General features: G+C 36.3%; 1 protein-coding gene across 2 annotated transcripts; it reads left to right on the top strand.

The window, feature by feature from the left end:
• Positions 1-16,548: 16,548 nt before the first annotated feature.
• LOC110729396 (pentatricopeptide repeat-containing protein At1g62260, mitochondrial-like) lies at positions 16,549-24,212 on the top strand. 2 transcript variants are annotated; one of them, XM_021909140.1, is made up of 5 exons: positions 16,549-16,710; positions 17,066-19,923; positions 20,751-20,846; positions 23,150-23,206; positions 23,821-24,212. In XM_021909140.1, exon 2 carries the CDS (start codon positions 17,113-17,115, stop codon positions 19,078-19,080), a length of 1,968 nt encoding a protein of 655 aa, XP_021764832.1. In that variant the 5' UTR covers positions 16,549-16,710; positions 17,066-17,112; the 3' UTR covers positions 19,081-19,923; positions 20,751-20,846; positions 23,150-23,206; positions 23,821-24,212. The 2 variants fall into 2 exon arrangements, with proteins under 2 accessions (XP_021764832.1, XP_021764831.1); XM_021909139.1 differs by having other exon boundaries at positions 17,066-19,928.
• Positions 24,213-25,647: the final 1,435 nt, after the last annotated feature.

Here is a 25,647-nt window from a genome sequence, read left to right as displayed (position 1 = left end):
AAAATGTGTTGATCAAGCTGCAAAATTTGGGAGTTGTAAATTTTGCAACTTCAATTTAGTAGCTTAAATTAAATATATATGTATGATTGGAACAAGTTAGTAGGATGGGTGTCTAACTTGAGAGCTGACCATGACCATAATTAATAAAAACCCCTTGATTTAAGAGGAGGAAGATGGCAGGAGGAAGTGGAAACAATAACGATGGAGGAGGTGAACTAAGTGAAGTTGTAAGGCAATTAGTCGTGGTCGCACAACAGTTAGCAAGGAACTCGAGCAACAATGGGGAAGCTCAAGGAGAATTGTTCAAAAAGGTGGCACTAAGAAAGCCACCAACCTATCAAGGCGAACCAAACCCAAATGTGTCAGAAAACTCGTTAAGGGAGTTTGAGAAATTTTTTAGGGCAGTAAGGTGCCCAGAAAATTCTAAAGTAGGTTGTGCTACCTATTACCTCAAGGGTGAAGCTGTCTTTGGTGTCAACAAAATGAAGCTACCATTTAAGGCACTACCAGGTTTCAACTAGATTATGTTTCAAGAAAGGTGAGGGATAAGTTTTACCCCAGTTTCCTACAAAAACAGAAAGCTGAAGAATTTTCAAACTTAGCAATGGGAGAAATGTCAGTAACTGAATATTAAATTATACCAAGTTTATTGAACTATCAAGGTTTGCCAAGAAATTTGTTGCTATAGAAAAGACGAAGGCTAGTAAGTTCGAGAGTGAATTGACCACTGATCTTTAACTAATGTTGTGTGGAAAAGTGTTTGAAACTTCGAATGAGGTTTATGGAAGGTCTACACACCTTTATGCTTTGGAGTTGAAGAAAAAGAAGGAGTTAGCTGAGGTGGAAAGTAAGGAAAAGAGAAAGGAGATAGAACAGGGCTCTGAAAACCATCAAGGTAACCAGAATAACTTCAAGAAGTAGAAATACCACCACAACAATGGAAATAACTTCAATAACAACAATAACTTCCACAATAGCAATCGTCAGGGTGGACGAAACTTCAATGGAGGGGCCAAGAACTCTAACCAGGGAAATAATAAGGAAATAAGGCGTTATTACTGTAAGAGGTGTACAAATAATCACCCTGGTAGAGACTGCGAGGGTAACTTGGTTACTTGTCGTGCTTGTAACAAGTTGAGACAATACATAGGGAATATGAGTGCTTCTCCAAGGATCCTAACCGAAACAAGCAGGGCAACAATCAAGGACGGGATCAAAGGAACATTCAAGGAAGCAACAATTATGCAGGAAACAAAGGGTCATAGCAAAATGGGGTGAAAAGCAACAATAATGGGAATGGTTAGGTGAAAGGTGGAACTATAGGGAAACTGAATGTGATAAGTAGGTACGAAATTGATACCACAAAGGATGTTATTACTGGTACTTTTTCTATTAACTCTATTCCTGTTAAAGCTTTGTTTGATTCTGGTGCAACTTTTTCTTTCATTTCAAAAGTCATTGTTTCAAACCTATCGCATTGTTTGAAAACCATAGATGTTATAAGGTATACCTATAGTTATTCCTAGGGAGGGCTAGTGCATTGTACCAAAACCCTTAAGGATGTGCCATTGGATATCAAGGGAAAGGTGTTTTTGTCTGGCGTGGCCTTATCGAGTTTGGTTTAAGCGACTTTGATATCATCTTGGGAATGGATTGGTTAAGCAAGTATTAAGGCAGAGATTCGTTGTCGATCATAGAAAGTACAGTTAAGTACAACTGAGGATTAATTGGTAACACATTGGAGGCATGGAGAAAAAAAGTGTCCAAGGATCACCTCTATGATGAAATTGGCTAAGTACATTAAGAAGGGACATCCATTATATTTCTATAGTGTAGGAATCTTAGGTCATGAGGAGACGGATAAGCTAGAAAACATAGAAGTGGTGAATAAGTTCCTAGATGTGTTCCCGGAAGAAATTCCAAGGATGCCACTTAAGAGGGTGATTGACTTCACAATAGAATTGATCCCAGAGACAACACCAATTTCTAAAGCAGCATATCGAATGGCACCTGCAGAAATGAGTGAAACGAAGGAGCAACTGCAGGATTTGCTAGAAAAAGGGTGTATTAGACCAAGTGCATTGCCTTGGGGAGCTCCAGTGTTGTTTGTTAAGAAGAAAGATGGAAGTATGAGATTGTGTATTGACTACATGGATTTGAATAAGGTCACCATAAAGAACAAGTATCCATTACCAAGGATTGACGACCTGTTCGACCAATTGAGGGGCACGTCTGTGTTTTTCAAGATTGATTTGAGGTCTAGATACCATCAGTTGAGAATTGCAGACAAAGATATCCCTAAGACAAAATCTACGACAAGGTATGGGCATTACAAGTTCATAGTAATGCCATTCGGACTGAAGAATGCTCTAGCAATCTTTATGGACTTGATGAACAGGGTGTTCCATCCATTTATGGACAAGTTTGTCGTAGTGTTCATAGATGATATACTGGTGTATTCAAAGAATAAGGAGGAACATGTAGAACATTTGAGGGCAGTTTTACAGACATTAAGGGAGAATAAGCTCTATGCAAAGTTTTCCACGCGTGAGTTCTAGGTCATTTCGTATCCAAGGATGGGGTAGGGGTAGATCAAGCAAATATTGAAGCAGTAAAAGGATGGCCTATGCCAAAGACATTGTCTAATATTAGGAGTTTCTTGAGATTAGCAGGGTATTATAAGCGCTTTGTGAAGGACTTTTCTAAGATTGCTAAGCATATGGCCTCTCTAATGAAGAAAGACAAAAAGTTTGAGTGGGATGAAAAGTGTGAGGAAACGTTTTAGATTTTGAAACAAAAGTTTATTACAGCACCAGTGTTGACATTGCGAGATGATAGTGGATTCTATGACGTATATAGTGATGCATCCAAAAGTAGTCTGGGATGTGTGCTTATGCAAAATGGAAAGGTAATCGCATATGCATGCATCGAGACAATTGAAACCTCACGAGGTAAACTACCCTACTCATGATCTAGAATTAGCTGCAATCATTTTTGCACTAAAGATATGGAGGTATTACTTGTATGGGGTGAAGTGTAGGATCGATACAGACCACAAAACTTTAAAATACATCTTCACCCAAAGTGATCTAAACTCACGCCAAAGAAGATGGTTAGAATTTGCAATAGACTACGACTTAGACATACAGTATCATGAAGGGAAGGCACATGTAGTCGCATATGCTCTAAATCGTAAGACCAGCCATGGACTGAACACTTTGGTAGTGGCTGATGAATTATGCAGGGAGATGAGAAAAATGAACTTAGAAGTGGTAGAATGGGGATGCAAGCAGGAATACTTGCGAATTTAAGCATTAACCAATAACATTTGATGAGATAAGAGAAAATCAGATAGGGTATGTAAAGTTGGATAGGATTCGTGAGGAAATAAAGAAAGGAAAAGCTACAAATTTCAAAATTCATGAATATAGGAGTTTGAGGTATAAAGGTAGACGGTGTGTACCACAAAAATGTGAGGAACTAAAGAGGAAATTGATGGAAGAAGGGCGCAATACACCATATTCAGTACACCCTGGAGGGGACAAGTTATACAAGGACTTGAAGAAAATGTATTTGTGGCCCAGGATGAAGAATGAAGTTGCAAAATTTGTAGCAAAATGTGTAACCTATCAAAAAGTGAAAATAGAACACAAGAGACCACAAGGAACCATGCAATCGTTAGAGGTCCCTGGATGGAAGTGGGATTGCATTTCAATGGACTTTGTGACTTGCCTCCCAAAGTCAAAGAGTGGAAATGATAACATTTGGGTCGTGGTGGATAGACTTACCAAATCCGCGGTGTTCATACCAATGAAAGAGACTTGGAAGATGTAGCAACTTGCAAAAGCTTACACTAAGAATGTTGTGAGGTTACATGGAGTTTCAAAAGCTATTGTGTCTGACAGAAATTCTAGGTTTCTTTCAAAGTTCTGAAAGAGTGTCTAGGAAAACTTTGGTACAACACTAAAGATGAGTACAACATTTCACCCTAATAAAGATGGACAAACTGAGAGAACTATTCAAACCTTGAAGATATGCTGAGATCTTGTGTTATAGACTTCCAAGAAGGATGGGAAAATAGCTTGGACTTAATTAAATTTTCTTATAACAATAGTTACCATACGAGCATTGGTATAACTCCATTTGAGGCATTATATGGAAGAAAGTGTCGTACCCCTGTGTGGTGGAATGACATAAGCGAAACAATGATTTAGGACCTCAAATGATTGAAGACACAGTCATGCAAGTGAAGGAGATTCAAGCTAAATTCAAGCAGCATGCACAGGACCGTCAAAAGTGTTATGCAGATGTGAAGCAAAGAGAAGAAGAGTTTGAAGTTGGTGATAAAGTATTGTTGAAAGTGTCACCAATGAAAGGTGTCATGAGATTTGGGAAGAAAGAAAAACTTAGCCCAAAGTATATTAGACCTTTCATTGGTGACACTTTCAACGACAAACTTGTCCATGAATGAATGGAACACCCTGTTCATCAAGTCATTGCTAGAGCATTCGTCAACTCAAATGGCATTAATGTGAACTCATAATGCAATACCTTGTCCTAAATGTTGTCTTAGGGATATCTTCGTCTGCGATTCTCAACAGATGGTATCCAGACCTCAAATCAATCTTGGAAAACATATATGTGCCCCTCAATTGGTCAAACAGGACATCAATCCTTGGTAATGGGTACTTGTTCTTTATGGTGACCTTATTCAACTCCCTGTAGTCAATACACAACCTCATACCTCCATCTTTCTTCTTAACAAACAACACTAAAGCTCCCAAGGCGATGCACTTGGTCTAGTATACCCCTTTTCTAACAAATCCTGCAATTGCTCTATCAATTCACTTAATTCTGTAGGTGCCATTCAATATCGTGCCTTGGAAATTGGTGTTGTACCTGGGACCAATTCTATTGTGAAGTCAATCGCCTTCTTAGGTGGCATCCCTGGAATTTCTTCAAGGAATACATCCAGAAACTCATTCACAACTTCTATGTTTTCTGGCTTATTTGTCTCTTCATGGTCCAAGTTCCTTAATTGCCAACTGTTGTGCGACCACGGCCAACTGCCTTACCACTTCACTTAATTCACCTCCTCCATCGTTATTGTTTCCACTACCTCCTGCCATTTTCCTTCTCCTGAATTAAAACAAGGGTCTTTATTAATTAAGGTCATAGTTACTTCTCAAGTTAGACACCCATCCCATTACCCCGTACCAATCATACATACACATTTAAGTTAAACTAAATTGAGGTTGCAAAAATTACAACTCTCCAAGTTTTGCAGCTTAATTGATCAACACATTCTTGATTGCTAAGCAACCATACATTTAATAAAGCATCACAATAATAAATAAAAATAATTCCCATGGTTTCCTATAGTTTGGAAATGATTTATTGGAACATTTGATTAAGAAATGGCTTATTAGAGTAGTGATATGAAATGAAATGAATGATTTGATAACAAAATGAATTATTTGGTAGTGAAATGGATCATTTGGCAAGGAACTGAATATAAATTTTATTTATGAATAAAGGAATAATTGGAAAAATAAAATGAATTCGAATAACCTACGCAAATCAATAGGTTTATTGACTCATTGCGGCCATGCCACTTATTATTGTACTGGAAAAGAAATAACGATGACTGCGGAAAAGAAACTAGAAATCCTATAAAGAAGTGAACTACAAAAATCTAGTCCCTTAAAACATCATCCTTCTTGTCCTTTGATTGTTTGTAGCTTCCAGGATCGAATTTAGAGTCATCCTCCTCCTCCATTGGTTTAGGTTTCTCTGGATTTTGCTCTACTTGAATAAACTCTTCATCATTCTCATCCTCAGATGAAATGTCAATAGTGATTGGGTTGGGGTGGATTTGGATAAATTTCCATAATGGAATTGCCAACAGTATGGTTACTCTCCTCCATTAATTATCCTTCCTCTTGCCCTCCATTTTCTCCTGGTTGATTGCCCTGAGATGGGGAAGTGTTTCCTGATTGGCTGCTCATATAAGGGAAATTATTCCCTACTGGGTTATCATAATAATAATTTGGATATGGAATCTGTAAGCGTTTGCAGTGATATTTCTCAACTCAAACGAGGTAAGAATTCAAGTATCTATAGTCAAGGCACCACTATCCATAATAGTCTTTATATTTGGAGTAATTAGGAATGTCCCCATGCAAGTAAAAATCAGAAAACTTTGTCTTGATAGCAAGATATGGGGGTACATCAGGAAGACAGTGAATTATCATCATGGCTGAAACACGATCTGCTCAGGTGTGAAAAATAAAAGCGGATTTTCTTGACATAGTCAAAGGGATGTTCATAGTCTTTCTAAATTAGTGTTCCAATTTGTGAGTTTTTGTTAGGAAAGATTGACATCATGTAAAGGAAAAGGTTCAAAAAAGGATTCCCTTCCCAAAAAAGGATTCAAGAAAATAAAATAACACAGTTCTTGCATGAATTTAGGTTCAATGTTCAATCAAACAATCTTACTTATTCCTAATCACATAATTACATGCTTCCACACCATCCAATTCACATGATCAAACATCACAACCTAAACATTAATGCATACAAGAGCATGAATAATTCTAACTTATATGCCTCAAATTCTTTCCTACCCAAGCTCACGATCATGCTATTAAAAACTTTTAACACATAATTCATATTAATCCTTCGCTTCCCTACAAGACGAACAAACTAAAAACATATTTTTTTCTTGATATTTTAAAATTTTCGAAAATTAGCCAAAATCAGGCAAACACTTTCGGTCAAACCGAAAAAAAAAATAAAAAAAAAATAAAAAAAAAATATTGGACATCCAATTTAAAAAAAAAATCGGATTTCTCCAAAAAAAATTCAGACCTTCCCTCTAAAAAAAAACCGGTCCTCTAAAAAAAATTAAGTAAAATAAAATAAACAACTTACTTTGTTTCTTTTTTTTTATAATAACTCATTAAATAAACACTTGGCCAAGTTTAAAACAAAATACTTTAAACACGTTTTTGGCTTAAGTGGTAATAAAAATCTTAACCTAAGCTCCCAGATAATTAACTCATTAAATAAATAAAACACTTGGCCAAGTTTAAAACCAGTTTTTGGCTTAAGTGGTAATAAAAATCTGAACCTAAGCTCCCAGATACTACTTTGTAACACCTTAGAAATACCTTTCCTTTAAAATACCTGTTTTGCCTTTTTAAAATACGAATTAGGAAATTCTAAGACATTCCGCCACCGTAATAACGGCTAAGGCAATTATCAAAGACACACAGCGGAAGACTTGTTTTAAGAACCATTCAAAATAAAACTAACTTCAAAAGTGAACCAAATGAAAGTAAAGTCAAACCAAAGTCAAACAAAGTCAACCTACAACTTGGAACCATTCTAGGCCCTTTTAAAACCAAATAAATGCTTAAAACCATTGCGTTAGTCTCACAAGCAAATATTTATAATAATTAAAGCAAATAAACACATCATATCCTTATAGAAACTAAAGAAGATTCGCTCTTCACTCATCATGCCCATCATGAATATGCTTCATCACCTAAAAGCTTCTCTTTACTTTGTTCCCACTACTCGCCATTAGAAACGGGTCGTCGTAGGGTCAAGATAAAGACAAGGCCAAAAAAACAAGCAAACACACAATCAGCAATGCTGAGTACATAAGCGTAAACGAATCACACTAACATGCTTTCATCCTAACATCATAAACTTACCTTTTTGCACTTGTTTACAAGCATACAACACAATAGACCTGGCAATCCTGACCCAGACCCGATGACCCGACCCATGACCCGAAATTGACCCAAAAACATTGACCCAAAAATGACCCGAAACCCAAAAATGACTCGACCCATACCCGACCCGAAAATGGAGTTGACCCGAACCTGACCCGACACCCGAATTGACCAGACCCGAAGTTGACCCAACCCGAAATTGACACAAAGTGTTTGACCCGAATAGACCCGATACCCAAAATTGACCCAAACAGACCCGATACCCGACATATCCCGAACTAAAATTACTTTATAATTGAACTTAAAATGTCTTGTACTAAAAGTAACTCAAATTGTTCATCTTCAACCGTAACTAAGCTCATAAACTGAATTGATAGTTTTTATTATAACAATAACAAAATATATAATCTGTATAAAATTATTCATTTGAGCTTGATTCACATACAAATAAAAAAAACCCGAACATGACCCGATCTGATTTTGACCTGACCCGAATATGACCCGAACATACTTGACCCGAAATTGACCCGACCCGAACTTGTCCCGATACCTGACTCGAAGTTGACCCGAAACCCAAATCGACCCGACCCATACCCGACCCGAATGTTAACCGACCCGAAAGTGACCCGACCCAGACCCGACCTGAATGACCCATTTGCCAGGTCTACAACACAATCAATGAACAATTAAATTGCTTATTTAATTTGATTACGCATCGAAAGAGTTTCCCACCAAATCCCTGGTAAACTACTCCTGGAGCTAACCGGGTAGGCATAAATGTCACATGAAGTGACTGGACGTCCTGCGCATAAAAATTAAAAGGAAAACACAACGTCATGTACTCCCAGTAGAAGCTATGGTTAAATATAAAACCCCATAACTCACCCATATGTTCATACTCGAGGTATATACGTTCCAAGATTTTTGATGCGTAATCTCTTTCACTTTACGTTGTTTACATATTTTAGACTTGATGATGACTCTCAATCCACAGCACACTCAATCAACATAAATTATTCAAATAATCAAACATTCCAATTCAATTCTTGAATATTTAATGATCACATATAATTAATGTTGATCCCTGTTTTAAACTACCTCGATGTTGAAACACCTTAAGCGCATAAAGCACTGCAAATTTTATCTCTCGGTGTTTAGAGCACCTTAAGTGCACTAAGGCACCACATTTCCTTTTATTCCTATGTACTAAGACACTTAATAGCTCCAACTCCCATACTTATAGCATTAATAAAAATTATATGAACCATAATAAAATTCTCTTTTTATATTCCCAACCAAATTAAACATTTAGTTTAATTAAAAAAACCTTGAAACATGCCAATAATAAAAGTATGGTTCAATAACTATATTTCAATATCACCAATTCCAATAAATAAATTACTTCAACCAATCATGCTTCACAAATATTTCACCAAAACCATTCAAATTCAATCAATCCAATTCAATTCACCGATTCCAACCAATACCTAGCATGATACTAATTTAGATTCAACTAAAATAAATCCTAGCATGCTTCTACACGCTTAAATAATATCAAGTACGCGTACGTACCTCGAATATGATCTCAAAATCGCCACGACTACACGAATCACTCATTTGGAAGTCTCCTACAACCCAGAATTTCAAAGAGACATTAATATTTACTCATATTGAATTTCCAGCAATATATACTCTCTAAAACACTTTTAAACCTTTTTAGATATGCTGAAAATTATTTTAAACCATCTACATATATTCCCAAATAAATGGGTTATTAAATCCCTTCAAGAAAACTTTATTCTAGCCTCTACATAAAAATTCCAGCAATATAACAACTCTTAAACTTGCTATAATTTAGTTTAAAAACACTTATTCAATAGTTTAAATCAACCACCATTAAATTCCATCAATAAACATCAATTTAGAAACCTAGGGTTTATCAATTTAAGGTTTTTTCATATAAAAATCAAATATGAAAATCATGTGAATTAAACATCATTAACAATATTATAAAATCATCACACAATACCCAAGACAATAATTAATCAAAACTAATTAAAAATTGAAGCAGAATTTTTTTTTCTTTTGTTTGAACCCGCCCGCACAAGAGGGGGGAAGACGGCTTCTTCTGCCTCCCACTGGCTGTTGCTGCCTGCGTGTGCTGGTGGTGGCCAGCCGGTGGTGGTGGTGTTAGCCAGCCGGTGATGGTGGTGGTGATAGTCGGCCACCCTTGTGGTGGTTATGCATGTGTGTGTGTGTCGTGCATAGTGAGAACGGGAAGGGGAAAGAAAATAAGAGGAGAGAGAAAGAGAGTTTACTTTTGGGTATTCTCCACCTTGGGAAAAGTCTAATTTGCTCATAAGGTGGGTATTTATACTCTCTCTCAAAACCCTCCTAACTTGATTTTCCTTTTTAACCTTAATGATTCTCATTCCCATTCAACTTGGTACTTGTCTTTCTTTAAAATTTCATTGACTTTAAAAAAATTCTTTTCTAAATTAAATATGGCTCAAAGTTTCTAAATAATGAAATAAAATATTTCCAAAACCAAATAAATAAATAGAAATGGGTTTTTTTTAATTAAAATAAACCTTTCAAATTATTAAAATACTATAAATAATTCATTTCAAATTATTTAAATACGTCGTATAATAATACTTTAAATTAATATACGTATAAAATTACGGGGTATTACAGCCAACCCCAAGAACCTTAGGTGCTTTGGATACTTGTCTGAAGGTTTTTTATGAACATTCGCACAGAGTCCTTTTCGTCTGGGCCTTAATCATCTTAGCGGAAGCTTCCTTCTACCTAGTATAGAATTTGGATATTACTTGTGTATCTGTCTATGAAGGTCTGCATAATATCGTCCCAAGTGGAAGTCCTCTTGAAGTCTTCGAAAAAGAACCATTGTTGACACACCGGTTCTAATGAAAGAGAGAAAATAGAAGGGAAGAGTTGCTTGTCAATCCCCTTGATTTCCATGACTGTTTTGAAAGCTTTCAAGTGAAAGTAAGGGTTATTTGTGGGCTTGAACTTAGGAATGTCAGAACTTGTTCGAGAGAAGTTCCTTAGTGAGATTCCCTTGGTACTCATATCAAGATACTTATAGTCATTGAAAATTTGGCTTAGTTTCTCTTGGATGCGCTTGATAGTCTCAGGCAGAATCTGTTCATCGGTATATTCAACTTTCTCCACTCGAGTGGAAAGGCCCTTAACATGATCAGCAAGAGTATCAATGGATTTTTGGAGAGTCTCGATATCTTCCTTAGTGGAAATAGGTTGTTTCTTCTTTCTTTGAGCCGTGCTTTCAAAGAAGATCTCGCGAATATAGGAATTGTTTAGAACTAATCGACCCTCTTTCCTTGACCAAAGGTTGTAGAAAGGGAAACCATGGACATTTCTTGTCAATCACATGACCCGAACTCATTTTAACATGCATAGATAAGGAAATTCCTGTAAGAGCATAGTGTATGAGGAAGAATGACATGTATGGGGAAAGCATGTAGGAGGAAAGTATGCAGGAAGGTATATGTGTATAAGGAAAGTATGTGAATGTGGAAAGTGTCTATGAAGGAAGGTGCATTTATGGTAAGGTATGTAATGTATTGAAAGTCATGTAAAGGAAAAGGATGTATTTGTGGAAAGGAATGGAATTTTCTGAGAATTGGGCAGACCCTCAACTCAAGTGACAAAAAATATGACTCTTGCATGTATCTAAGACATTATCATGTCAGACAATATATGCAAGGTGTATGTGAAGACTTGTGGGTGTAAGTGATATTTACAAGACTTGTGTCATGACTATGTGACTAGACATGTGGGAAGATTTATGCAAGACCAAGGAAAAGACCGTATACTGACATTAAAACTAGTTAACCATAGTAGTGGGACTCGATTTAAAGACTCTGAAAGAAAGACGGAATCGTCGCGTGGCGATGGTCTGTCGCGTGATGATGGCTTCCTCGCGACGCGACAAGCTTATTGCAGCACGATGGTTACCATCGTCAAGCGCCACAAATCTAAAGTGGTGCGCCAATATTGAAGCATCACAGTGACTTATTTCCAGTCGTTCTTTCGAAGGTTTAGGCCTAAAGTATTCTAGGTCGAGCATATTTATATTTAATGGGTTCATTTTAATTAACCAAATTAATTAAGCAACATCCTTTTAGCCTTTGGGTTAGTATGTATAGGCATATGTACAAGAAACAAGTCAAAGCAAAGGGTTAGTTTAATCACATACAAGGTATGCACAAGTAGTCACAACATGATGCAAGGAGTTTGCAACCTAACCATAGCTCTAGTTCTCTAAGGTCAAAGATTTTGGTTTCCAAGAGGGTCCATAATTAAGAGTTCAGATGCATCACATGGAAGCCTTACCTTAAAAGGGTTGGTGCAATGGATGGGACCCCGCGAGTTAAACTCGACTCCATGGTTTGGTGAATTCAACAAACTCGGATGAACCGTTTTTGCACGGAGCGTTTATTAGGGTTGATGGAGCATGAATTCCCAAGGGCTAAAACCACATGTAAAACACATATGGGTTTAGAAAGGTCAAAAAAACTTAATCAGGAAGTAAAATCGTTGAGACAGTACGAGAATCAGACAAAACGCAAAGACGGAGGACTGACGCTGAATCGCTAGATCTTGTCACAAGACGGCAGTATTCATCGTCTGACGACAACCCTGTCGCGACGCAACAGGGTTGTCGTCCGGCGTTGACCATTGTCGCCTCGCGACAATTCTGGTCTCTGCGGCAGACTCGATCTTTGATATTTTTTCCGATTTTCGCAGCATCTTCCCGATTTTAGTTGTGAAAAATATTTCCGGCCTTTCTAACGTGTATTCCTATGTTTCGACGTATTACATAAGGTCTTTCCAATGCGTACCTTTTTATGCTTATGCCACAATGCTAATCAAAATTACACGCATGAACATCAAGAATCTTTCAAGTCTCATCCACTCATTCTAATTAATTGCCAAACAAATTAGGAATTAACTAAATCCTCCCCACTGGAGTCATCAAAAACTGTAGGGAGTTTTTATCTCGCCCTACTGTGGGTCATGTTTTTAGGCATGCCCGCGATCCTAGGAAAAAGGTTAGAGAAAGAGAGTCACCAACATGTTTTAGGAACTTGTAAACCGTTCACGATTATGAAGGTTACACCCCATTCACAATCACAGAGGTTGCTAACTCCATAGTGGTCTGCAACCATGAATGGATGTTCGGGGATGATGGTACGAAATTGACTTTCAAAGAGGTCAAACCCGCCCTAGAATAGGCCTCTACTTGATTCTTATTGACGTTCATGTGCGCTTCTCGATCAACATACATACATCAAATTAATCCTAAACCTGTTTAATCTATGTTGGTTGATTATTAATGCACAATTAAATCTAATACTTGTGATCACTTGAATTAAAATCATGTTAAACCCAAATCCAATTATTAATTATCTTATTAGGCGTGATTTCAATTTCAATTTCCCTTTAAATCTCCAAAAAGGGGCGTGATCAAGCAATAACAACAAATCATTGATAATCAAGCAACATCTAATTATCATAATAATCATCATCATAAAAAATATCGTTAGTAGTAAGATTCTAGGCATAATACTAAACAGATTAATAAAATCCTAGCATGTTACTAAAAAATTAAAAATACGACTCTAAACATATGCTAGTAATCAAAGCAATATAAAGGCCAAATTAGAAAATAACACCTGCTAAAAACCCCGATTTTGATAATAACACCTGTTGAAAAAAAAAGTTTTATTATAACACCTACAAAAATCCCAAAATTTTGGTTTCACCACCCACTAACGGACTTTTGGATGGAAACCGTTAGTGGGGCTCGCCATGTACACGTGTCAATAAGGTATTGGTTTAAAAAAAAGATAAATAAAAAAAAGTAAAATTAAAAAAAAAAAAAAAGAAAAACCCCTAAACCCTAACCCAGCCACCACCGGCAGCCGTCACTCCACCGCCAAAGACCCCCACTGCCGCCGGAAACCCTTCCTTCACTAGCGGAATCACCAGCCATCACCCCCACCGACATTAGCACCCCCGCATATCCCCTTCCCCCTTCCCTCTCCCCGAAAAATCACCCCCACCCACCACAGCCCCCCCACGAAAACCACCTAGCCCCTTCGCCCCCTCGTCGAAAACCACCTAGCCCCTTCGCCGAAAACCACCCTTGGAATTATCCTTCACCTTCAAACCGGCCGAAATCGACCTTAGAAGCCCCAAATCTGTCGATTTCGTGGTGGAGGCGAACGAAATTGGCTGTTTAGGGGAATGCCAGTGTTAGGGGAGGAGGTTTGGGGTTATCAGTGTTAGGGGAGGGGATATCGGGCGATGCCGGCGTTAGGGAAGGGTTGTCGGTGTTAGGGGAGGGGATATCGGGCGATGCCGGCGTTAGGGAAGGGTTGTCGGTGTTAGGGGAGGAGGTTTCTGGGGCTGGCTAGGTGTTAAGAGGGTTCCGGCGGCCGGCTTGGCTGGGGTAGGTGTTGCCGGTGGTGGGGCTGGCTGGGTTAGGTTTTTTTTTTAAAAAAAAAAAATTCTTTTTTTTAAACCAATACACAGCTGATACGTGTACATGGCGGGCCCCACTAATGGTTTCCATCCAAAAGTCCGTTAGTGGGTGGTGAAACCAAAATTTTGGGATTTTTGTAGGTGTTATAATAAAACTTTTTTTTCAACAGGTGTTATTATCAAAATCGGGGTTTTTAATAGGTGTTATTTTCTAATTTGGCCCAATATAAATAATTAGAGTAAATAAAACAAAGAACTAAATACTCACTCCAAATGTACAACTTTGAATACTATATCATGAATAAATTGTTAACTTCAATAAAAAAATATAATTCACAAGAATTAAATTAAAGAGTTAGAGAAATTAATATATCACCCTCGGGATTATACCTTCACGCCTTGGTCAAAAAGGTAGAACCTCCGGATCTTGTTTTGGACTTTGAATTACTTGAATAAGATTAGAAATAAAGCTAAGAACAATAGAAATTGTACGTCGAAGCTTTAAGTCTAATCCTTTTGGGATGATTTGGGATTGATAAAATATTTATATGGTTGTCCCATTCTCCTCTAAAAATCAGAAATAATGGTTGTATTTATAGGCATAAAATTGGGTGAAGATAGATTTTTGAAAGAAGATAGATTTTCGAAAACGCGTAGCAAGGGACAACAGTTTTACGGTTTTTGTTTTTATCATAACTTTTGATCCAGAAATTGGAAAAAGATAAATAATATATCGTTGAAAATATCTAAAAGTCTACTTTTCAACCCAATTGGAATAAGATTGATATCTTTTGTATAATTTGATATATGATCGAAATAGTGGAACGGTGCCAGTTTTGGATAGAGTTTGGTAATTTAATCATATCTTTTTTGTTTCTAATCGGAATTGGGCGTATGATATATCATTGGAAATATTATTTCAAGGGCTATCCAAAAATCCAAGATTTGGATAAAAATTATGATGCACGAAATTCAGTTTTGACCGATTTTGGGAGTGGAGTTGTGAAAAGGGAAAATGGGCTAAGTTTGGGCTAACGAAATGGATAAATGGCTTTAAAAATAATTTTGGCCTATAACTAAAGGATTTTTCAAGTAATTTTTAGATCCATTACACGAACCGGACCAAATTAGGCAATGAGAGGTTGTTTCGTCATCGGGCTTTGGTCGGGGAGACATTTTTAGGTGTTTACACTCCTACTAAGACAAGGTCTCCTTTTGTTCTTTTTTAATTAAGTCATCCTAATTTAACAATATCCTAAAATAAAGTGTACCAAGAAATGTCTTTTACATGGGACAAAAGACTAAGTGCTTTTTAAAAGACAACATAAGGGGTTAACTTTAAAGTGCAAATGTGACACCTAATGTGTAACTCTTTCAATTGCAAGAGTTCATTTGGTCATCAATTCTTTCTATTTTCCCCATCTTTTCCTAAAGTTGTCAAATTAAAGCTCAAAAAACTTGATAACCCGATGTGTACTAGCAGCAGCTCATTCCCGACCTATATTTGAATAACTAGTGATACTAGTGACCTGTAACTTAAAATCAACTTAATTGATAACTGACAATTAATTTGACCCAATACTCTATAATATATGCATGCACTCGGGTATTCAACCTAGTATTAATTGACAACCGATTTAACCCAAATTGACAATTACCCAAACCCTATGGTGACTTGTAACCAATTTTATCTAACTCTTCGCTACATAGACCTGCCATTAGTTAAACCACAAAACTTACATAAAACTAGAAGTCAATACCATCTTATTTAATACCCAAACTGGAACAAGTTGAAGTAAAACCAATCATTTTCATTGATCAATCATCTAATTTCAAAGCTATAATCGTTCAAGTTGTAAAACTTGAATACACTACAAAAAATTGAATTCATAAGGCATAAATAAAGATAATCGAAAATTGTGAAAACTCACATAATATAAATTGAACAGTTTTTGCAATCTTTATCAAAAAGATTTTTCTGATTCAAACTTTGACTCTACTTAATGTTGAGTTAGACTTGTTAGTTATTAGTCTCAAACATGATCTTAATTTGAATTTACTTGACAACTTGACACAATTCATACTCGAAATGGAACCAAGCCCATCATGTATTTAAAAGAATATACGACCTCGCATAATCTTAACCAGAATCGTTATGAGTCTAGGTCATTCTAATATAGGCTAGTGAGTTTGGATAGGCAAGGCTCGAGCCGAACACAAAAATGGTATGCTCGTGCAACACTAGATCAAGCCTGTTGGCTACTCCCAAGGAACATGCACTTTTCAATTTTTCATGCCAAGTCGTACCCAAAAGGGCAAAAACCAATAAGCTCATGCTAGGTTGCTCTTTTGCTATGCGACTATGGTTTCTTTTCTTGTACATCTTTGCCCCAAATTCCACTCCTCACTTCTCCTTTACTGCTAAAATCTTCAGGTATACTTCGTATTATACATTTGAACTTTGTTCTAGCTTATCCTACTATATATTTTTATGGCATTATATGTTTATTTGAATCAAATCAATTATTCTTTTCAATTAAATTGCTCTATTTCTCAATGTATGACTTTTTGTACCTGAATTGAAAGGAGCGGTATTTTATATACTGAATTCTATTAATTATTGATTGAAAATAGGAGAATTTTGCTGTTATAGCTGTAAATGAAAATTGTTTGCTTTTTTCACAACTTTGGAATTTGTAGACTTGAAACTATGATAAACTAATACTCTATTGTTTTCAAACAATTTTGGTTAGATTTAATTCCTGCCACTTACTTAATTTTCTGAATAGGTCAGCAATGGCTTCAGACTTGTGAGGGTTACTAGATATTAGAAAAAATGCGAGCACGGTTAGAAAGAGTTCTGTATTGCCCATCTCGATTGGCAATTTGTTGGGGAAGACCCATGTGTTATTTCGTGTCGAAAAACTATAGTGCTGAATATCCTGACATTCGTAGTTGGAACAAGCGCATATCTCAACTTATCCGATTAGGTCAGTTCAGTGAAGCGCGATCACTGTTTGATAGAATGTCTGAAAGAAATACCATAACATGGAATTCAATGATGAGTGGATATGTTAAGAATAGAGAGGTTTTAAAAGCGCGCAAGTTGTTTGATGAAATGCCTGAAAGAGCGAGAGATGTTGTGTCATGGAACTTGATGATCTCAGGTTATGTTTCTTGCCGTGGGGGTGGGATGAGATATGTTGAGGAGGGTAAGCAATTGTTTGATCAGATGCCTAAGAGAGATATGGTTTCTTGGAATACAATGATCAGTGGTTATGCTCGGGTTGGGAGAATGGATGATGCTATATGCCTTTTTAACAGAATGGCCGAGAGGGATGTTATCACTTGGAATGCAATGGTGACTGGTTTTCTACATAATGGTGATGCTGGTAGAGCTATTGAGTGGTTTAGGGCAATGCCGAATAGGGATGCCTCTTCATTTAGTGCACTTATATCAGGGTTGATTCGTATTGATGAGTGGGACAAGGCAAAGGAAATTTTGCTTGAATGTGGAAAAGAAGTTGGCGAAGAGAGGGGAGATCTTGTCCCGGCTTATAATACTTTGATTGCAGGATATGGGCAAAAGGGAAGAGTTAATGAAGCACGAAGTCTTTTTGATCAATTGTCATATTGCCCAAATGGAGGAATGAGAGAAAGTATGGGATTTGAGAGGAATGTGTTGTCATGGAATGCTATGATTATGGCTTATATAAAAGTGGGTGACGTCATTTCTGCTAGAAAACTTTTTGATCAAATGGTAGACCGGGATACATTTTCGTGGAATACGATGATTAGTGGTTATGTTCAAGCTTCAGATATGAAACAAGCAGCACAACTCTTTTCACAAATGCCAAACACTGATATAATGTCATGGAATATGATGGTGTCAGGCTATGCCCAAAATGGGAACTTAGAATCTGCTCTTGATTTCTTCAGCAGGGCTCCACAGAGAAATCTTGTCTCTTGGAATTCTGTAATTGCAGGATGTGATAAGAATGGAGACTATGAAGGTGCAATCAAGTTGTTCATACAAATGCAGGCTGAGGAGGTGAGGCCTGATAGGCACACTCTATCATCAGTTCTTAGTGTCTGTACTGGCCTTGCTGCCCTGGATTTGGGCAGGCAGATCCATCAGCTGATTACCAAAATACTTATTGCAGATGTACCTATCAATAATTCACTTGTTACTATGTACTCAAGGTGTGGGGCAATAACAGAGGCCAAGATCATGTTTAATGAGATGGGGATGCAGAAGGATGTAATCTCTTGGAATGCAATTATAGGTGGATATGCATCTCATGGATACGCAGTAGCAGCTTTAGAGATTTTTGAGGAAATGAAGAGGCTAAAAGTGCTTCCCACTGTTATTACATTTGTATCAGTCTTGAATGCTTGTGCACATGCTGGCTTACTGAAAGAAGGCCACAAGTATTTTGAGTCTATGCTTTTGGATTATGGAATTGAACCCAAGATCGAACATTATGCTGCACTAGTCGACATTGTGGCTCGTCATGGCAATCTACAAGAGGCCATGGATTTGATTTATAGCATGCCCCACAAGCCTGATAAAACCATATGGGGTGCTCTGCTAGGAGCTTGTAGGATACATAACAATGTAGAGCTGGCTCAAGTTGCTTCAGAGGCTCTATCAAAGCTTGAACCCGAAAGTTCAGCATCCTATGTGTTGCTTCACAACATGTATGCTGATGTGGAACAATGGGAGGATGCAAAAAAGGTCAGAAATACAATGGAAATAAACAATATTAGAAAAGGACGAGCATCTAGCTGGTTAATCACATAACATCGGGATAATGTTGCTAGTTTGCTACTAACTGTTGACTTGTTGAGAATATCCTAAAAGATTTTTTTAAAGATGCAGTCGCAGATTTGAGCTGTTGCCTCTAAAGTAATGCAGGTAATTAAGGTGCTGATGACTTTATTTTAGGTGGCAGACTGGCAGTAGTCATGTTGAAGACCATTTTGGGTGATATGACTGTTAGATAGTATTAGAAATTCTCCTTTATACAATTTATCTTGGGATACTTTGTTTAAGCCTAGATCTTCAGGTAAACCTGAATTTGGGGGACAAAGCTGCTATCACCAAACTTCTGTGGGCTTAAGCTTTTGAAAAACATAAGCTTTAGGTTAGATGGGTTGATATCTGCTGTATCAAAAGACGAGGTTTGCTATAAGCTTACTGATCTGGATAGTAAAGAAAGTACGAGCGTTAGAGGTCTTATGCAGCAGTAATGGCTGGGATCCAGTTCTGAGCAAAGGAAGTTTCTAAAATCAACAAGCAGTACAACTTGCTTCTAGGGGATTTCCCCAAAGTATCATGGTGGGGAACATCATCTGCAATAGTTGAACCACACTCTAGGCTTTAAAGTGTTCTATTGCCTATTAAGCTCTTCATACAGGTGAAGCCCAGCAGATAGGTTAAATAATTGGAATTTTTCCTGTAATCAGGCCACAAAGAGTATGCAAAATCTGCTCTTAGTATGTTACTCTACTGCTATTCGCCAATTCGGGGGTAGATTTACCGTTGTTGGGGATCCAGAGGAGAGCGGCAAGTTTTGGTGTGGAAATGGCAGCAGCGATAAAAATTGTAAGGAAGAAAATTCAAAGACTGCTCAATGTTGACATTGTAAGGTATTTAATTTTCACTGAGGTCTTATATCTTTGGCTCCAGTGATATAGTTTAATTTTTGGCAAATGTGTAAGCCAAACAGTTTAGTTTATAGAGAAATGTTCTTCAGAGCTTCCTGTTGAAATTCTGAGAGTATGAGGTTATCTTTGATCTTATGAACTCTGTGCAAACGAAGAGTTTTCCCCTCTCAATCCTTTCTAGAAGGTGAGGGTGCTGATGCAAATATCAAAGTTTAAATACTTTAATGTCAGAGGTTTGTACATATAAAAAATGTAAAGTCCTTTGGTGATCTATTCATCCCATTTAATTGCTGAAAAAAATAAAAATCAGTTACATGAATGTAGAGACATCTATTAGGTATCAACTACATGCATTTTTATCCAGCTGAAGAAGGCTGATGTCTTCCTGGGAACATAGATTCATCTTTGTGGGTAATTAGCAAAAAGGGTCAGCACTGTTACAAAATGCTGCTCTTGGTACATAATTATTGCATTTTATGCATTTAGGTTTAAGGATTATAAATTTCCTTTTGAACAGCTTCACAAAGGATTTTGGATTTGATGGACAAGTTTTATAAATATCTGACTTTGTCTTAAATCTTAGGTTTTGCATTTTTAAATCTGTTTAGAGTATCAGTTAATTTTATTCCGTACAATTATTGCATTTTTATGCATTTAGGTTTAAGGATTATAATTTTTTTTTTATATTGCAATTTTGTTGGATTTAGGGGCTTTTTCTCTTATTTGTTTTGTTTCAAGGAATTTCTTTTTACCAGCTGGATATGCAATGTTTTAACTATTTTATTGTTTTATTATTGGATTTAGGTGCTCTTGAGTTCAGAATCAGCGCTTACTCGCTTAGCAACCCCAAGTTCCTCAAAACCAAAATCGATTGCATTTGATTTCACTGCCAAATTCTAGGTACTTCTTGATTTTGTCAGGTTTTAAATAATCTGTTGGGACATTCTGCATCAATCTCACTTGCATGCCAAAAAGTACACATAGCATGAAGAAAAGTTACACACTTTTCTGATTGTATCTTTGTTGGTTTCATAGGTGGATTTGGTAGAAGAGAATTGATAAAAACAATGTGAAAAAATAACTTCAATTATTTGTGTCATGAATCTTAAGATAATGTAGTTGTAAATTTGAATCTATCTTCAGGATTTTGGTTCTTTTGAAGAGTCTAAGGACAACAGCCAATCTTTGTTGAAAAGGAAATGTGACCATGGTTTATTTAAAAATGTAAGCTGAAAGCACTGCAAAAGCCCTTCAGAAAATGAGTTACCATACAATCAGTAACCAAACTTAGGGTTATACACAGTTTGGTCTGAACCTTAACCAAATCGGACCAAACCGTATTTTAGCGTTTTGGTTTGGTTTGCGGTTTATAAAAATACGGTTTAGTTTAGGATTTTTTGTAAATATGGTTTACGGTTTGGTTTTGTTTTTCAAAAATTATAAACCAAACCAAACCATAAAGCAGTAAACCGTATTTTAATATATATATATATATATATAATTTTTAAATAAATTAAAATAAACCAAACCGCACCAAACCGTATTATTACGGTTTGGTTTGGTCCGGTTTGGATACTAATACGGTTTGGTTTGGTTTGAAAAATTGACCAAACCGTATTTTGCGATTTGGTTTGATTTGGTACTCAAACCGGACCGTGTTCATCTCTAACCAAACTGTTTGTTTTATTGTATATCCATAACATACTGCATTTGCATGTTGTTATTGAAGTTAATCACATTTCGCTTAAAAATTAATATCACCTTGATAAAAACACGTTCATTTAATCCTGCAAAAAAAAAAAAAAAAAAAAAAAAAAAAAAAAAAAAAACACATTCATTTAATAATGAAAAGCATATTAAGATCTTGTCATATGCAAGGCAGAAACTATTTCATTAGATAAAGATAAATTGAGTATATAATATGAATGAAATGTCAACATTCTGGATCTTGCAAGACAGGGCACGAAATGTGTATGAGGTGTGTTGGGGAAAGTATTAAGGCAAGGATGGTTATTCACTGTACATTAATGAATCGAGTCATGTTCTCTTGATTTTATGTTTATCTATTTCTGCCTCGTCTGTGCAATACTGCAATAGTTAACATGGACCTGTATATATACATACATTACAATATTGAGTGTATAAGTTGAATTGTATTTGGATACATACTACATTGGATGAATGAGTAATTGTGATAAGCCTTGTTAACCTAAAGCCCTCTCTTGATGTAATTGGGATCAGATACTATCGTGTCTTACACCATAGAAAAAATCTGTTGTCACTCAGTACCGAGTAAAATTTGTCACAGGATGACAGGAATAAGGAACTGCAACCTTTGGTTTATCTGAACATCTGATAAATCAAAAGTTATTCTGATTTTCCGCTTATGCTGAGCAATCAATATGATTCAATATCTTATTGCATTCATAATGGTGTCAGTGTGTCAATGTAAAGAATCCATGTTAAAGTACTATGCTAAGGCCTAAAGGTTAATGGGTAGAATGACTGTTTAGTGACTATGCCTTTATGAGAGATTAAAAATAAATGTAAATTTACAAGAGAAGTTTGAACTTGTCTAAATTGATTGGCTCATTGCATAATATAGTGAAAAGTTCTCTGTTGCTTGATTGTCTGTTGTACCACGACAGCCAAGACCACAAGGGATTCTTGAAGCAATTTTTTTTTTTGGTGGGAATTGGATGGAAAATTGTTACCTTAGCATTAAGTTATGAATACTAGCATCTTAATTGATTCCTGTCAGCTTCATCTTAAAATAGAGGTTCATTAGAAGATTCTTTTGGTTCATCACAAAGAGAGTTGCAGTGTTTATCTTGAATAGTTAGATTAAATTGATCACTTTATAATTCATGTTGAAAATGATAAGCTTTGGAACTTCTTATTTGACATCCTTGTGGACCATAAACTAGAGCTGGAATAACATTCTCCATATCAAATTTATCATGGTGAGCGTGGCCGCATGGGTGTCTAAGTGATGTTGTGTGATTTTCAAGTCTTCAATTTGAGACACTAACAACCTTTAAGTCAGTCATTTTTTTTCTTGTTTAATGTTTGTATCGTTGCCCATCTTCTTTGAGTCTTTCTGAGGCCTTTCTACCCCAATATAATTGTTTACTGCACCCCATTGTCTAATATTTTCAGTTAATAATGGCTCTTGATGTTCGTATTCTGGTGACTACTTGCAGCTGAATTGAAGAAGAAAGATAACAAGCCTAAGAGGCCGTCAATCAAGCAACTCTTTGGTAAGTTTGTCCTTGGGGTTCTGGTCTTGAGCTCATGTTTACCCAGCCACATTTTGCATTATGTCATTCCATAGGACCTTGGCTTAGAAGTCTGAATATTGTGAAACTTCTATTGAAGTTTTATAGGAATGTTGCTTTGCTCCTGCATGCAACTGATAAAACAATATTCCGCTTATAGACTTAGTTTGAATGATTTCTCTACATAGGTGTTGTGTCAGCAGATCCCTTCAAGCAGTATTCCAAATCTCTCTGTTTTTTTTCTTCTGCTTCCCCCCTTGCTTTTTAAACATCACCTTTTAAAATAAAGATCTTGAGTCAAAGAAAAACCCAGATATGATCAAATATTCGGATATGTTATTCTACGTAGTTATCATTCAATCCATTTTTTTTAAAGTGAAATTGAGCAGTGGCCACCTTATGTACTCAGCATCACTGGTCACTAATTTGTTATTTTTGTTAAAGACATGAGTTTTAAGTATTTGTTTTTATAATTAATTTCCTACAATCGTTCCATGATAAAGCAAATTATTTTTTGACTTTATTGATGATAGTGTCAGAATTATATTACAGAAATTAATTTCATGGAGCAATTTGTGCGATTGCTACTTTTACAGATCTACATATATTCTACAAGTAATACTGAGTACCAGGGATATTCAATAGCCTGTTGAATTTCACAGACATATTAAAGGAGGGATCATTTTTTATTCATTTGGCCTGGTATACTAGACAACAATGCCATCAAGAAGAGTGGTAGCAGACTAGCAGTCAAAGTACTTGGTGGCTACGTCTGTTGAACACTTTCTCTTTGTTAATTGTTATTGTATCTTTGCTCAACTCACTGTCACTCATAAAGTCATAATATGTCGCAGTCTCAGTTTTGCTTAATCATGTGTCCGCCTAGTGGCTGCTTATTTAGAGTACTTTAGGTGTTGCCAATTTTTTTTGGCCTTTTCATGAATGATACGGAGTTCTATCTAAATGAATAAGATGATATTAGCTAATCTGAACTATTTCTGTTAATTTGCATGTATATGCACTTCTCTGAGTACCAGGGGGTTGGGGGGTAGTGGGTGTTTTTTTTCTTATTTAAGGGAAGAAGAATGCACCCTATCGGATCAATACCTCTCATGGATCAACCTGGCTTGTGTTAACGGGGGTGATAGTGTGAATCGTGTGATGCAATATGCATATTGAGTTGGTATTGTTACTACTACGACTAGATATTTATATCCACACTATGATTTATGACATTACTATGATTTAGAAATGTTGTTAGTCTTTCAATATTCAAGTTTGTCATTGTTTATATATTCCTTATATAGATTTAGGATATATTGCAACTCTTATATATTGATTAGTGGAATACACTCGATCTGACGAGCTTTACAATCTAACAAATTTTGAGAAGTTGAAACGACCATTTCCGAGAGGACAAATATCTTGTCCAAGTGAGAGTAATTATTGGTAAGTTGGGAAGCAAAATTCAAATGGAAAGCAAACAAATCGAAAAGCTGTGGTTAGGTAGCAGATTACGACCATAGACGATACTCCGTACTTTAGAATAATTGTAATTGGGCATCAAATCTAGGATACTCGGTACTTCTCTTTTTTTGATGCCTCAGATATTTAAACCCACTGATTTTTATTTCTGGTAAAACTTTGTAGAGGTTGATGAATTATTAGTACTTCAAACTTTGATACATGTTCGTACTATTCAAGGACAATTTTCTTCTTGATCGTTGTAGTTCTACATCTTTACGTTTTGTTCTGCATTGTTTTTTGGTCTTTTGCTTACTCCTATCAATTAATAACTTGAATTAAAACCTAAGTAATCATATGCTATAATATTATGTGACATTAAGGGCATGCTTCGATTGGGGGAGATGTATCACTAGGGTAATAAAAGTCAAAATAAACAAAATGAAAATGAAAATAGAAAAGGAGGAAATAGTGATGGTATGATTGTAAGGAAAACTATGTAGTAATAGTGTGGTATAAGGTGAAAAAAGAGGAACTAATACCCTCATTTTGGGGGTAATAGTAACACTAAGGGGAGGATGGGTAACTATTACCTTCATTATGAGGGTAATAATTCCTTCATCTCTCTCTTTTCCTCATGGCACAATTACTTTATTTCATTTGTAAACACCATGCCTCCTACAACACCTCTAATCACTTGTGTGTTTACAAGTTTGACTTTTATTATCCCCTTAATATATTACCCCAATTCAAGCAAGGCCTAAGAGTAATTTTTGGTCTTTTGCTTATTTCGTAGTGTATAAGATTTTGTATCTGATAACATTTACGGTGTGTTTGGATCGAAGGAAATGGAGGGAAAGGAAGGGAAGAAAAATGAAGAGATGGGATATCTTTCATTTGGATAATAAATGAGGAAGAAAAGGAATTGAAGGGGAGAGAAATGGAGGGATTAAATTGTA

The sequence above is a fragment of the Chenopodium quinoa genome, unplaced genomic scaffold, assembly GCF_001683475.1.
Source record: "Chenopodium quinoa cultivar QQ74 unplaced genomic scaffold, ASM168347v1, whole genome shotgun sequence".
Taxonomy (NCBI): domain Eukaryota; kingdom Viridiplantae; phylum Streptophyta; class Magnoliopsida; order Caryophyllales; family Amaranthaceae; genus Chenopodium; species Chenopodium quinoa.
The sequence above is the reverse complement of the archived record's forward strand: the minus strand, read 5'-3'. Positions and strand labels throughout refer to the sequence as shown.